The following is a 14,326-nucleotide window of genomic DNA, read 5'->3' as shown; positions in this document are numbered from 1 at the left end:
TGACTTCTCTTTATGTGTTATTTCAAATGCAAATATTTTACCTGTTTACTTCTTAACTTCATTCTTGGCTCCCCTTTTCCTCTCTGCCCCTCCTCCCCATTGGCTCAAAAGCTCTTTTGGTGGAAATAACAGGTTTTTTGTTCTCATTCTCTTGTTTTCCATCGCAACTTGTTCCATGACACTTCACACCTGAAGTTCATGAGCCAGGTATGTGACACGACTTCTGGTTTACTCCACCTAGGTGCAACAGAAGTGTGTATGTGTGTGAGAGAGCGAGAGAACAGGAGTCCTGGGCTGGTAGAAGAGAAGAAAACAAGAGAAACAGACATTAACCACAATTATCATTTGCAGCTCTCTTCTCCTTTAACCTCCATGCTTACTGCTACTTTAACATTACAGCATTTTTAAGTCCTGACAGTCTCTCCAGTTTTCTCCCTTCCTTAGTTCACTAATTCCTTTATTTTTTCCCCACCTCATGCATTCCCTGGTCTCTTTCTCAGGATTCCAAGAGCTTTAAATAACTGTTCTGTTTTTTTTTTTTCTATTTCCTGTCTTTCCATCACTGCTTGCACCATGACAACAGCAGAGGAAGCTCATGAGGAAGGTATGTGATGCACCTACAGACCCTCATCCTTTTTCTTTTTCAGTGCTGGGGAAACAGTGTCAAAAACATTGACATTGTTCAAGAGAAAAGAGAGTACAGGAGGGAAATGATCTCTCTAGATGGATTTCAGTGAGCATGGGGAAAGGGCCGTTTGTTAGCCAAATCAAACCACCAAAAAGATGTTTTTTCTTCTTGTTTCATCTCCGGAGAGTTCAAGGTTCCCAGCAGAACAGGGAGGGAGTGGGGATAGGTGCTCTTAGAACAGTGCTGGTTGTGGATTGATCACTGTGCTTCTTCTCTTTTTCTTTTGTCCTTCAACCTACAGCCAATGAAGAAGGCGAATATAATGATGGTAGCTCAGTGTTGTCTTAGGACAACAAAGTCATCTTTCTAACATATCTCTGTCTTTTATGTGTCTGTTTTTGTTCCTCGCTTTATTTTAAATTCAGGAACTGGGCCAAAACATCTCTGCTGCAAAGAATCGCTCACTGTGCATATCCAGTCACCCTTGGGGAGTCATTAGTGTATTGAGAAGCCTCTACATCCTCATTAGGATAGTAGATGGTGAAAATCAAGCTCTAGAAGCTTGCTCTGGACTTGTCTTTTAGCCAGAATCTATTGTGTCCTAGCTCTCAACAGCAAAACGTCTCTATCCCCCCCAAAATCAGGAAAGAATCTCTTAAATCTGAGTGGCATATTTGAAAATGACACTGAGCCCTGCATAGACATGCATCCCTCACACAGTCTTAGCTGGTCGTGGGCTCCAGGCCCGAATCTACAGAAATGTAAACTTTTGCTCAAGCCATGCACTGAGAATTGTGCTAAACAGCAAACATCTATTCAGATGGGAGGAGCTAAATATAGCCTGGTAGTCATGCGTGGTTGAGTGGGTGCTGGAGCACACAAGCAGGGACAAGACTCATGTGAAAGGACCAAACCAAAGTGTGCAGGGTCACTGTTGCTCTTGTAGAAGATAATTTAGCCCCTCCCTGGGCAGTTTGAACATATAGAAAGTTCTCATGGAGTCTTAGAGGCTGTTGAAGTAACTGGGTTCTTCCTGACTGCCCCAGCCCCTAGAACACCCAGGCAGCTGCTTCAAAAGACAAAGCCCAATGTCTCTTAAAAACATTTTCTGTGTTTCCTTGTTTTCTTTAATTTTGCTTTTGTAGATCTTTTTGTTGTTGTTGTTCATTTGTTTTAATTTTCTTGCTCCCTTTTCAGGCTTTTTTTTTTTAATTTAGGGAAATACCCTGAGGACCTTCCTGAGCCCCTCTCTGTCTTTCTTTTTCTCATTCTTTTCTTTTATTTTTAATAGCATATTGATTTCCTTTTTTTCCCAAGGACACAGTGCGAGTTAGATATGTTGCTTCTGAGAAGAGGGATTAAGGGAGGGTGTTTAGGGATTTCTGAGTGAAATAAAGGCAGTTCAGATGGATTCCCAGAGAAGGAGAGCACCGTGTGAATGTCTCACGGACTGGGCAGGAGTAAGCAGGGTGGTGTATCCTCTCCCTGCACAAAGCCTTTTGGAAACCAGAAACTCAATGACTCTTTAATCACCAGGGCAGTGAACTGGGATTTGCAGTGTCTCTTGCCTTCTTTTGGCAGGGTTGGATGTGGGGATTTTGTCTCAGCCCCATGGTTCATAGTCAGAATGACCAGAATATCAGTCAAAATCTGCCACAGGAACAGGAATTTGCTATGACAATTCCTGCTTGTCAGCAAATTTTGGCCCAGTTCCTTGATTTGGTGTCTTGAAAGAAGGGGCATTTCAAAGTGGAATCCCTGGACTGCTTTTGGTTCATACAATATGGACAAAGGCTGGGTCATGCACTGCAGAGGATAGATTTTTTACTGTTTAATTTTTAATTAGATTTTTTTTTACTGGTTAATTTTTAATACGATACCCCTTTTTCTGGTTTTCTGGAGGTACCTTCAAGAATTCTAACTACAATTTCTTATTTCAAGAACAACTAATGTTGTTTTTTCATTTTTACAATTGTTTGTTGGGGTGCTGATTTGGTGGCAGCTGAAACCAAATTCACAGTTATTGACATACAGGTGTCGATCCTGGCAACCAAGGTCAACAAACAAAACCAGTCATTCCCTCTCTACTCTTTTCTTCCCCCTCTCTTTGAAGTGTTACTAACTGGCAGCTTTAAGCCAAACAGGAATGTCCATGAAAATTATCTGGGTATGTCTTGAAGGAAGGGAATCCTGTGTAAATAACATACCTGATTGACTGGTTAATTATGATTACTTTTCCTCTCTCCAGGTAAAAGGCAATTTAGCTAACATGTTAAGAAGCTCAGTGGCTATTTGAAAAGCAAACTAAAAAAATAAGTGGAGGAATACAAAAGCACGCTGTTGGCTAATGGTATTTTTCTGCAGGAGTGATTTGGGACTTCCTTTATAGTGGAGCAGTCTAAAACACATTTGTAATTACATGCTGTTTATTTTCTTAGCATTGCTCTGGCATCTGGAGGCCTCAACTGAGATATGTTTTGGCAGGCAGTGTTCTTGCAGTAAAGAAGAAAAGTCTACCCCCTAAATGTCATTAATGAAATTTGTATGGGAAAGAGTGAAAAAAAAAAAGGAAATCTCGGTTTCAGACTTCTTTTACACATCTCTCACATCTTTTCTCTTGATTATCTCAATAACCCATTTCCAACCATTCTCTCAGTTTTTTTTTTATCCAACACCCTTACATCTGATTGCCTCAGTAAATTTTTTCGAGTATAAGTTTTTTTGCTATTTTCCCCTCTTATAATACTTCATTTTCTTTTTCCTATTTTTTCCTATTTGCTATTCCAAATTTCCAGCATCAATCCCCAAACTGCTGGATGCAAATAAGCATTTGAAAAAATATAATCTCTTTCTGTAATATGATACTGATAACAGGGATCACATGCCCACTACTGAAGCAGTTATTTTTACTTTATTTACAATTTCATTTTTTTACCAGATTCAGTAGGCTGTGAGCTTTTTTTACCTCAGTTCCTCCCACTGAGCCAGCACAGGGAGAATCTTGTACCACAGGATCCATCAGCATCCCTGAAAGTTCAAATGTGGTGTGTGGTTATGCAAGTCAACCTGGGTCTCTGAGAGAATGGGCCAGAATAAACACATAGGTTTAATTTATTTCTGTTTGTGGGAGTAGCAGCACTGAACTTGCTGGCGTTACGCTGGAGTTAATAACCAAAGTTTAAAAAGAATAGCAGGGAGGGGAGTTGACCACAAGCACAAATATTAAGCAAGTAACTCATAAGACCAGCACATGTCTGAGGGCCAGGAAAGGTCACTTGTTGCAAGGGAGCAATTCTCACTGCCAGAGGCTGGCAGTCTCTGTGATGGTTTAGCCTGCCTATCAGGGCATTATGCCTCTCCTGGAGAAGAAAAGATCATTCCCATTAATGCCCATGGGAACTCTGCATGTACCGCAGCAGGAGAGGGTGCTTGCTAAGAGAGGATGGTCTTTCCAAGCTGGGTTTGAGGAGCCAGCCATCATTCCACACAATGCAGAAGAATAAGCATCCTCCCCATGGCACCAAGGTATCTCAGGGACACGTGCCCTAAGATGCCTTGGAAGCCAGTGAACCTGGAGAAAATGTGTGCATAAAGGTTTTCCCCCTCCTGGCCTCCATGTGAGATATTTGAACAAAACTGGTGAAGTCTGGTTATCGCGGCAATGTGATATTGTGAATTTAAATTAAGTTTAGCAAAAAAAAGTGCTGATTGAAAAAAGCATAGTTATTTTCTGTCCTCCAGCCCAGCTGGCCTCCTTAGAGCTTTGGTCAGGATGGTTTGAGAAAAATAATTTTGCATTTACACAAAACCACTGCTTTCCAGATGCTACATTTGGGACTTTTATATAGTCTCTTGATTCTTTTCTGCCAAATTCTGTTTCGAGGGTAAAACCAAATTCACTCATAGCAAAAGGGGTGTGTGAGTGTGTGCATTTCTTTTGGACGTGCTTGAGATTTAACCAGTTTCTCTGTATGTTTCCCCTAAGATTAAATTTCCCTTCCCTCCTTTTACTTTAGCAGCTGGCGTGGTGTCTGTTGTTTTAACTTTCTTCCTCTTTTTCCCTTCCTGTTTTACTACATCCTTCCAAATACAGAGGAGAAGCCCAGAATAAAGTAAGTATGACGGGCAAGGTTTCAAAACCCTGGGATCATTTTCCTGATTTAGCAGAAGCCCTTAGATTCTCTATTAGGCAAATGGCCACCAGAAGCCTTTATCCAACTCTCCCTCCTGCAACATCCATCTGTTTGTTCCTGCATGCCTTTCCAGGATGGCTGCTTCCTTCAGAGGATGCCTTAGCAGCAGTTACTGGCCTGGGCCTTAAGACCAGTTCCTGGTGGAGTCAGAGAATTCATGAACTGTCTGAGATGCAGAGGTCTCACAATACCCCAAAATACAGGCAGCTCAACAGCAAATCCTCTGTGAGAGGCCGTGGCTGGGAAACTGTCCTTTCCATGTGGGATCACTGACGGTGGGAAGGGTGCTGGGCTGGGCTGTGTTGAGCTTTGCTAAGGTTTCCTATGGACCTGCTGGCTCTGGGCCCCAGCACCTTCCCTTCCCACTCTGCCAGCTGCCCAGGATGGAGTGTACAACCCTGCACAGGCACGCTCACAGACCAACATCTTTCCGTGTGGTAGGGAATAACCATATGCATTGGGAATAAAGAGGGCTTTTAGGGGTAACTCCCTGCTCTGCACGACCTTCCAGGAAGGACAATGCTCCTTAGGACTTTTCTGGAGTAGTTTTCCACTGATGGGCGCTTTCACCCCTCCCTATCTCCACCAACATTCCTCCTGTCAGTGAGGTTCCTGAGGGCAGGGCAGGACAACTTGTGCTATTAAAAAAATCTGCGTATTCTTTAAGATGAAAATCCTTCATTTTTCTTTTTGTTTTTGACTTTTTGCAGACTAACTGCTCCTAAAATACCAGAGGGTGAGAAAGTAGATTTTGATGTAAGTATTCCTGAGACTGGCTGTGTTTGTCCTTTGTTCCTGATAATAGACATGAGTGCAAACCCACATAACTCCTCCTGTATTGGATATTGCTGAGGGTAAAGGCAAAGACAAAAGTATAGTTGATTTGCTGCTTGATTTCAGCAAAAGGCTGCTCTCTGCTTCCTGAAACTGCCTGAATGCATTCACTGATAATGTGACTAAGCTAAAGTCATGCATTTCTCTTTTTTTTGTTTATTTCCTTAAATCTTTGAAGCCCTTATAAGGAGGAGAAAGTAAGTGTTTTAGGGATCTCAGATCCTATGCCCCATTGTTGCACATGGCTTGAAAGTTGTAGGCTCTCATCTGTTGCTGAGAAACACTAGCTAAAATTACAATAACAAGTAGAGATCTGAACATCTTCCTAGAAAGTTGCTAGAAAAATGAAGAAATTCTGGTGTTGAAAACCTTCACAGACGTATTTGCTTTGCCCAAAATGAAGGAATATTTTCTAGGTCAGATTTGTATTACAAAGCCAAGAGGAGGCAGCTGAGTATATGCAAAGTTAGGCGTGTAAGCAAAGCCAGGGATAAAATATGGTGTAGGGAAATGGGAGATTTGGATTCTTTACACTTCTGGGCTCCTGATTATTACATGAATGAGTGTCTGATTGCACCCACAGCCTTTAAGTTAATCCATGGATTTCCATGGAAATCTACAGACACTTTCTGCTTTTGTTTCTCTGTGTATGCAGGGTGCTGGGAACGTCCAGGACATAATACTAGAGCAATATGGACTTAATGTGTTTTCCTGCTTTTCTAGGACATCCAAAAGAAAAGGCAGAACAAAGACCTGATTGAACTGCAGGCCTTGATTGACAGCCACTTTGAAGCCAGAAGAAAGGAAGAGGAAGAACTGGTTGCCCTCAAGGAGAGGATTGTGAGTCCTTGGCCTGCTGTTTCCCTGTACTAGATTGAGAGATCATCAGTAGGCGAGAAGCTGAAACCACTGTCAGACTTTGACAGAAAGCTGTGCTGCCACATACAGAAGTGGCTGCTCAAGTCATCATCAAATGGCTTCTCCCCCCATCTGTCACCTCTCTTAGCCGCTTGTTTTATATCTGAGAACTGTACCACAGACCCTTCTGCATGCTCCAGAAAGAGAGAAGGTGGCTCACACTCAGTGAAGCCAAGCTCTTGGTAGTGGGGTGTAACAGTGGAGGCAGGTAAAGGTGATGATGACCCAATGCCTGTGCCACTGCTCCCTGCAGGAGAAGCGCAGAGCTGAAAGAGCAGAGCAGCAGAGAATCCGGGCTGAGAAGGAGAAGGAGCGTCAGGCAAGGCTTGCGGTAAGTGTCTGTGTTTCCCTCTCCTTGTCTCTGCATCAAACTGGAGAGATCTCGAGAGACAAAAAACCTACAGGTTCTGCCTGCCTCAGTCCAGAGGTGGAATGACCGCTCTCCTAAAGCAAGGGCAGAAAACACGAGTTGCTAATTCTCATCAATGTACTTCTCTGATCACATTCCCTGCACTGACACTGGCTGCTGGGAAAAGCTGGGAGTCTGTCCTAGAGTAACTTGTTTTGTGTGTTGCACTCCACAGGAGGAAAAGGCACGGAGAGAGGAAGAAGATGCCAAGAGAAAAGCTGAGGATGATCTGAAGAAGAAGAAGGCTCTGTCCTCCATGGGTGCAACATACAGCAGTTATCTGGCTAAGGTAAAAATTATGGATTGATGAAAGAAATTGGGAAACATTAAACCATTAAAGAAGTCATCCTTAGAAGTTGAGAAAACGGCCCAATGTTGACATTGTTTCATTCAGACTTAATTTCTGCAGTCTGACGTTAATTGATATTCTGAAAATAGGCTGACCAGAAGAGAGGAAAGAAGCAAACAGCTAGAGAGACGAAGAAGAAGGTCCTGGCAGAGAGGCGCAAGCCCCTGAACATTGACCACCTTAATGAAGACAAGCTGAGGTAACACGTTTATCTGAATTTATGGAATGTAATCCACTGATATTTGATCTTGCTGTCCTGAGTCTTCTCTGGTAATAAAATGAGATAGAGGAGGGGGCCTTCCTTGAAATTCATCATGGGACACACTTAAGTTGTAACTTAAGTTGTACCCTTGCTTTACCTGAAGAATAGAGGAGAAATGGGAATGTATGGAACTGTTGAAATGGTTTGGTAGCCTTTTAGCTGTGCTCCTGGCATAGCTCTGTTAGCCTCTCTTGCTAATTAGGATTAGTTCTTAGAGGACTAGCTCTGGGACTAGCTGAACAAACCTACAGACAGGTAGCATCTGTAGCATTCCCGGGGTGAGTTAATGCTGCTAGCGTATGAATAGGTTCTCCATGAGAGCCAGAGGTTTGGAAGCTAAGGGCTCTGGTGCAGAGCAGTCATCAGATGATAGTCTGGACTGCACATGTTGGGGTTTACATGTGACTGAAAGATGAGGTTGGCTCACCTCAGCCCTGGCACAGATGAGATTGCACAATGGCAACTGCTCTGCTTATCTGGGTGACCTTCAGAGTCCTTCTTCCTTTTTGTCTGATTCCACTGCAGTCTTACCTTTCATTAAGAGTTAGGGGGAAAATTAGAGGATTTATGTTAATGTGTGATACATGCATGACTGCAAGTCTGAAAGATTTGAAGGTGAGAAAAATGTGACCTTGAAAATGATGAGTAGCTTTAAGAGAACAGAGGGTTTACAGGAAGATGTGTGAATAGCATTAAATAAAATTCATTATTAATGATGTGAAAACAATGGAAAATATCTGATGTGATGTTTTGCTTCTGTCTCCCCCCATAAACACACAGGGACAAAGCTAAGGAGCTGTGGGACTGGTTATATCAGCTGGAGACTGAAAAGTATGACTTTACAGAGCAGATTAAGAGGAAAAAATATGAGGTGAGTTGAGAGGCCATTTTGCTAATAGCACTGGGTCCAAAATGTAAAACTCTTTGTGATTCCTCTGGCAAAAGTCATATTGTGACATTATTTGGGTCTCCAATGACCCTTTGCAATATTTAAGCATCAAGATGCTTTGAACTGCATTCCCCTAACATGCATACTTGAACTGGATTTCACATTTTAGGCTAAAATTGAATAGGTCACTTTTAAGGTTTTCTGTGCCCCATGGAAAGGCAATCCCAATGGAAATTGGACTCCCTGCCCTCTCCTGAAACATCGTTCATTCTTGTTTGTCTATAGGTAAACGTGGCCTGAAAATTCAGTAACTATCAGTTCACACACCTCCATTGCAAAGTAGTATTTTTAGATCTATCTTTGGTTTCAAACTTGAACATTTTAAGTTTATTTCATCCAGACAGATTACCAGTGGACTGAGCTCTCTGGAGTCACTGAAAACTGTCTCCAGACAGGAGCATCTGACTGAAGTGTCATATGGTAACAGAAAGTGGACATGTTTCCTTCGCACAGTCACTGGATAGGGCAGCACTCACCCACATTAGGTTTCAGTGGCTGAGAAATCTTACTGACACTCTGTCTCGCTCTCCTTTTAATTCCCAATCACACAGACACATGCTGACAGGCAGTGAGCAACACCAATGTAACTATCTCAATCTCTCTTAGATTTTAACAATGCGTTGCAGGCTGCAGGAGCTTTCCAAGTTGTAAGTACAATGGACTTGCCTGTGTTACAGCAGCAGCAAAGGCTACCAAATGCATGAGCCTGCCGCATGGTCAGAGCCAGGTGCCAGACGGGAGCTGGCACTGGGCTCCAAGTGCAGAGAGAAAAGAGAGAAATGGATCTTGTGTCTCTCCATTCACTTCCTTTTTCTCTCCCTTTCCATTCTTTGAAAAGATATAACGTGGTAATTTAGGAAGAGTCAGGAGTCCAACAGGGATTCAGTTAAAGAATTGAGGATGCAGTGTATTGAGAGCATCTTAAAATAATTCCCTATCCAAAACTCTGTATCCAAAACCAGGTATTGCATGCATGGGAGCATCACCCTGATGCACGTGGAATACATGCAGAAACTTAGGGATAGATGTGTAATAGATTGGACTACAGTATACAGAGAATAGTATGGGGTTTGGAAAGCTTCTCCACCTTGTGGCTCATGTCTGTCTAGATCCAGAATACTGCAGAGGGCTAGCTTAAGGATAACAGGCCAAGGGGGTGTGGAAAAACAAGAAATAAAGCAGTATTAGGGGAGGGGTACATGCTATGGCAATGGACCTCTGTATAAACAGAGGTGGCTGCCTGCTGATGAAAAGCAAGGAGACAAAGTACAAAGAATGAGCAAAGCAGAAGGAAAATCCACAGCTAAGATGGGAGAGGAAAAGTGGAAGAATAAAGGAGGATGACAGCAGGAAAAAAATTAGGAGAAAGGTAAGTGAAAATAGGAAAGAGAATGAAGGAGACACAAGCAAGGATGTGAGGGAGAGACAAAGGAAGGAAGTGGGACACAGAAGTAGAGCTATTCTTTAGCTCTAGTGTCTGTTGCTCTTTGGTGCTTCATTGGAGAGTGAGTGTCATAGTCACGATCATAAGGTTATGACTGAAGGTAAGTCTTAAGTGCTTGGGTCAAACTGAGGACAACTGGTTCTCCTCAACACTTGGGGAAAATACTTGGTTGGAAAATAGCAATTTAAACTGCTGTGACAAATACTAAAACTTTCACAAGTAAGTACAAAAGCAAGTGATCTGTTGATCTTTCCTTGCTTGTGTTGTCCTGTTCCCGGTAACATTTCAGTCTCTTATAATTTTTTCTGTTTGCCATGGAGAGTCGTGAGCCAGGAATTACCAGTTCTTGGGACAACCGGAATGTATGACTTCTGTTTTTTTTCCTTTGCACGCTGGGAATGTCAAGTGAGACTTTAAATATTCAAAATATGGGTCACCAGTTCTTGAACCAGCAGAGCCAGTGCAGAATTTTGAATTATGCCAAAAGCAAAAGCAAAGCATACCTCTTGGCAAGGGCATTTCTTCAGTCCAGGAAAACGAAGTTGGACACTGACTCAGTTACAAATAAGATGATGAGTCAAAGGAGGGCTCTCTATCACACCCTAGTGTTTTGTAGGCTTTTCCAGTACGTGAGTCCCAGGATTTCAGTAATGAGTCCAGGCCCACAGACCAAATGGAGTTACTAAGTCAGGCTATAAGGTGTTTATCCCATGCTTTCCTGCGGATCAGGTCATCCACTCTTATTAAATGAGTGGCTGGGAAAGTGGTGAGTGCTGCAAGCTCCTCACCTCCTGCTCTGCCAGCCAGCAAAAGGTATTCCAGCAGAATGTGATACTCATCTTCTGTTCTTGACATCCCCATCCAAAGACCACTGAAGATCTTCGGGTTTACACAAACACGAGTAAGAAAAGAGTGAGAAGGTGAGATTGAAACATGCAGGTGATGGAGCCATCCAAGAGCTTTCCAGTTGTCCAAGGTGACATTCATTCCAGTGCACCCACCTGTAGTTTGACATGTGAGTTCTTAGGAAATTAATTTCAATATGTAAAATCACTTCTAGTAAGAGTTATAAAATTCAAGCTCTTCTGTCCCTTGACATATGAAGGTGGTTTGCAGATTTATTGCCAAGAACTAACATTTCTGTCCTTCAGCCATGGGTGAGCTTTTATTTCAAAGGAAGTATTAATTCCTACTAGAGGCACCTGTTTCGAGCACCTCAGCAGGTAAAATTCTCCTCTCCTTGAGGGAACAAGGTTTCTTTGTCTTTAAAAACCCTGGTCATGTATGTTGTTTGCAGATTGTCACCCTCAGAAACCGGATTGATCAGGCCCAGAAGCAGTAAGTATTTATATCCCCCTCCTAGCTCCTGGCTGGGGGATATCTTCTCAGTGTTCAAATGTGTCACTTCAGCCTCAACACTGACATTTTCTTGTTGCAATGAAATGGGGCTAGAGATGGAAGGGCCATTCCCATCCTGCCTCACATTGAGAAAATGAAGGGGAAACTGAAGTGAATGTAACACCTAACAAGAAAAAAACCATGTTTCTTCACACCATACCTTCAAGAATTTCCTCTGCTATTGTTGGGTTTTTCAAACACCTGACTGAGGTGCTTTGAATACTTGAGGGAATACAACCCTTGTTTACGAAGGATAAACAAGTGGTTGCTAAGATAATGAAGAATGGTGTGTAACAAGACTAACAATGGTATTACTGTTGTGAGTTCTTTTCACTCATATCTCTCCCACATTCCTTCACCACAAGACTGTTTCATTACTTTTTTGAGTCTAATATTTTTATTCTGGTATTTTTAATGGATTTATGAGATACCAGGGGTAGACACAGCTTGGGGGTTAGAACATGCAGGAAACTAACACTCACAGGGATGTAACTGCAGGGCAGAAAGGGAGGAGAGCTCTCCAGTGGTGGGTTTGCTCTTCTCTGTGCATCTGTATCTTTTTAGCAAAGTCATGCCAGGAATGAAGCAGTGGTCTTTGGTGATATTGTTGCATGACAGGAGTGACCAGTTACTGCCTTCCCACTTCCCCAAGACACCCTGACTTATCAAATGAATGTAACACTGGGGGTTTGGTTGTCTGTAATGCCAAACACAAGGCCTGACCTTCCCGTGGTATTTTCTGTACAGAGCTGTGGGCTGATAAACCTCAGCAGAATGTGCAGCTGCAGAAGGATGCCATGGTTTGTCTGGGTATTCCTGCACTTGCGGGGTGCTACCACACCACCCACAACAGGCCACTGCCAGCTTGTTCCCCCAAAAGACATGATAATCTCTCAGGAGATAATTTGAAAAGGTTGCACTGAGAAGCCCAGAGCTAATGAGATTCCTGTAAGCTTAAATTTCTATCCATGCTAGACACTACCATTCCAAAGCAGTGCCTGCCAGGATCAAATGAGTCTTTTGCTTCAGACTTTATGAAATCTCCTTAAGCACACTCTAAAGGTTAGGTGTAACATCAAACATCACAGGTGCTTGTGGACATAAAAGGATTCTGTCTTTGTTTGAGGAGCTATGTAGTTCCTACACTGGGTTTTGAACCTTCAGAAAGGCTGGCAAAAGGGACATAGAGTTTAATTTAGGATAAGCAGAAAGTGCATGCTCTCTTTTATGTAAACCATCAATCTTTTCAAATAGACCAAGCCTATCTAGGTCAAAGGTAAAGTATTCACTACGTGTGTATCTCTGTCACTGTGCTACATCCTTCTGTAAATATGGCTGGTGCTCTTGAACCAATCCATGGGGCAGCACAACAAAAATCTCCCCAGATGCGGTATCCCCGTGTTTTTCCTCTCCCTGGAGGAACCAGTGGTTCTGAAGAAAGGCCTCTGTCGACAGCAGGGCCCCACTGCCTTGTGCTTGGTCCCCAACCCCACATTCTGCCACGTCAAGGAGCTGCCCCACTGTGCATGTGCTTTTGTTCAAGAAGCGCCCCATCATTGTGTGTGTGAGATGGAAGGGTTTGGGGTGTGCCGAGCCCCACAAACCAAGGTGCTGCTAATGGGAACTAGTGCAGAGTCTAACTCAACTAACTTCCTGCCTGGTCCCATTCTGAGTTCAGGCTTCTCAGGCAGAAGGTAAGTGGCATGCATGTAGGATTGCCCTTTGGTGTGCAAGAACTCTTGGAGAGAGTTTGCCTCAGGTGCTTTGAGTGGGGAGTGTAGCTGGACTGCTCCCACACACCATGAGCAAGACAGGGATACTGATATAAGAGCAGGCCGAAAAAGTTGTCTGGATTGTTTTGGAGACTCTTGGTTTCATGATATAAATAGCCACTACGCCTTTGCTAGAGCAAAGCACTTCTTAGCTGTATTTAAATTAGTGTTCAGCTTTTTGCCTCCACTACTGAATGGAACATCTGGGGAATTTGATCTGAGCTCTTTCATACTGAGGAAATTTCTCTAGATAGAGCTCTAAATCCTAAAATCCAGAGCATAGCAGATTTGTATTCAGAAAGTATCAAGTCTGTGGCTACACAGACCTGTCACTTAGTTTGGAGACCACCTAGATTTCTATCCTGATAATCCAGGAGTCTGGAAGGATCCATCTCTTTCAGGTGTGCACATCCTGCCTTTCACACTAAGAGCCCCAGAAAGAATCTTTTTCCACAATATCAACAATGTTTTTCTCAGGATGTGGTCAATGGCAGGTGTGCCCAACATGTGAGAAGTGAAAGCAGCTGAAACTTAATCTAGGAGTCAGAAATGCAGAGTGGCCACAGAGCTGCACTGCTTCCATCATGCTGACATGTTTTTCTTTCCTTTTGCATTGTAGCAGCAAGAAGGCAGGAGCCAAGGGCAAGGTTGGTGGGCGCTGGAAGTAAAGAACCAGGCAGGAAGGCCTTTGGTGGTGTGCTGAACCCCTGCTGGTCTCCTCCTCCTTCCTTCACTGATCACTTGTGTTCTCAAGCCTCTACGATAACAAAAATCGCATCAGCCTGGATTGGCTATTGCTGCTGCTTTTCTTCCTGGAGGGGTCTGGTGGCTTCCTCAGGCAAGGGGAAGCAGGTTCCCTGTGGAACTGGGATGACTCCTTGCTGGCATCTTCAAGTCCTGCTGAGCATGTCCCTTATCCTCCTAATACCAGCCCTATGCTGTCCTGTAGATTGCTGTGTACAAATCTCAGGATGTTGTAAATAAAGCACAACCAGTACCTACTCCAATGACAGCCCTCTGGAATGTTGTTTTGTATTTTATTTAATGCCTTCCCATTTTCCAAGGATTTGGGAGTTGGTCCAAACCGTTAATATCATTTGCTCTGTCTCTACAAGGGGCAATAGGCTCAGTATCATCAGCAAAGACTCAGGACTGGGGCCCTATTTTAAG

General features: G+C 43.2%; 1 protein-coding gene across 1 annotated transcript; it reads left to right on the top strand.

Annotated features, from left to right (window-relative positions):
* Nucleotides 1-285: 285 nt before the first annotated feature.
* TNNT3 (troponin T3, fast skeletal type) lies at nt 286-14,163 on the top strand. Its single transcript, XM_063398175.1, has 10 exons — nt 286-604; nt 4,722-4,740; nt 5,532-5,577; nt 6,379-6,495; nt 6,827-6,904; nt 7,158-7,271; nt 7,421-7,530; nt 8,374-8,464; nt 11,284-11,324; nt 13,776-14,163. Exons 1-10 carry the CDS (start codon nt 574-576, stop codon nt 13,822-13,824), a joined length of 696 nt encoding a protein of 231 aa, XP_063254245.1. The 5' UTR covers nt 286-573; the 3' UTR covers nt 13,825-14,163.
* The last annotated feature ends 163 nt before the right edge of the window (nt 14,164-14,326 follow it).

The sequence above is a fragment of the Prinia subflava genome, chromosome 5, assembly GCF_021018805.1.
Source record: "Prinia subflava isolate CZ2003 ecotype Zambia chromosome 5, Cam_Psub_1.2, whole genome shotgun sequence".
NCBI lineage: Eukaryota > Metazoa > Chordata > Aves > Passeriformes > Cisticolidae > Prinia > Prinia subflava.
This window is presented reverse-complemented; position numbering and strand designations above follow the sequence as displayed.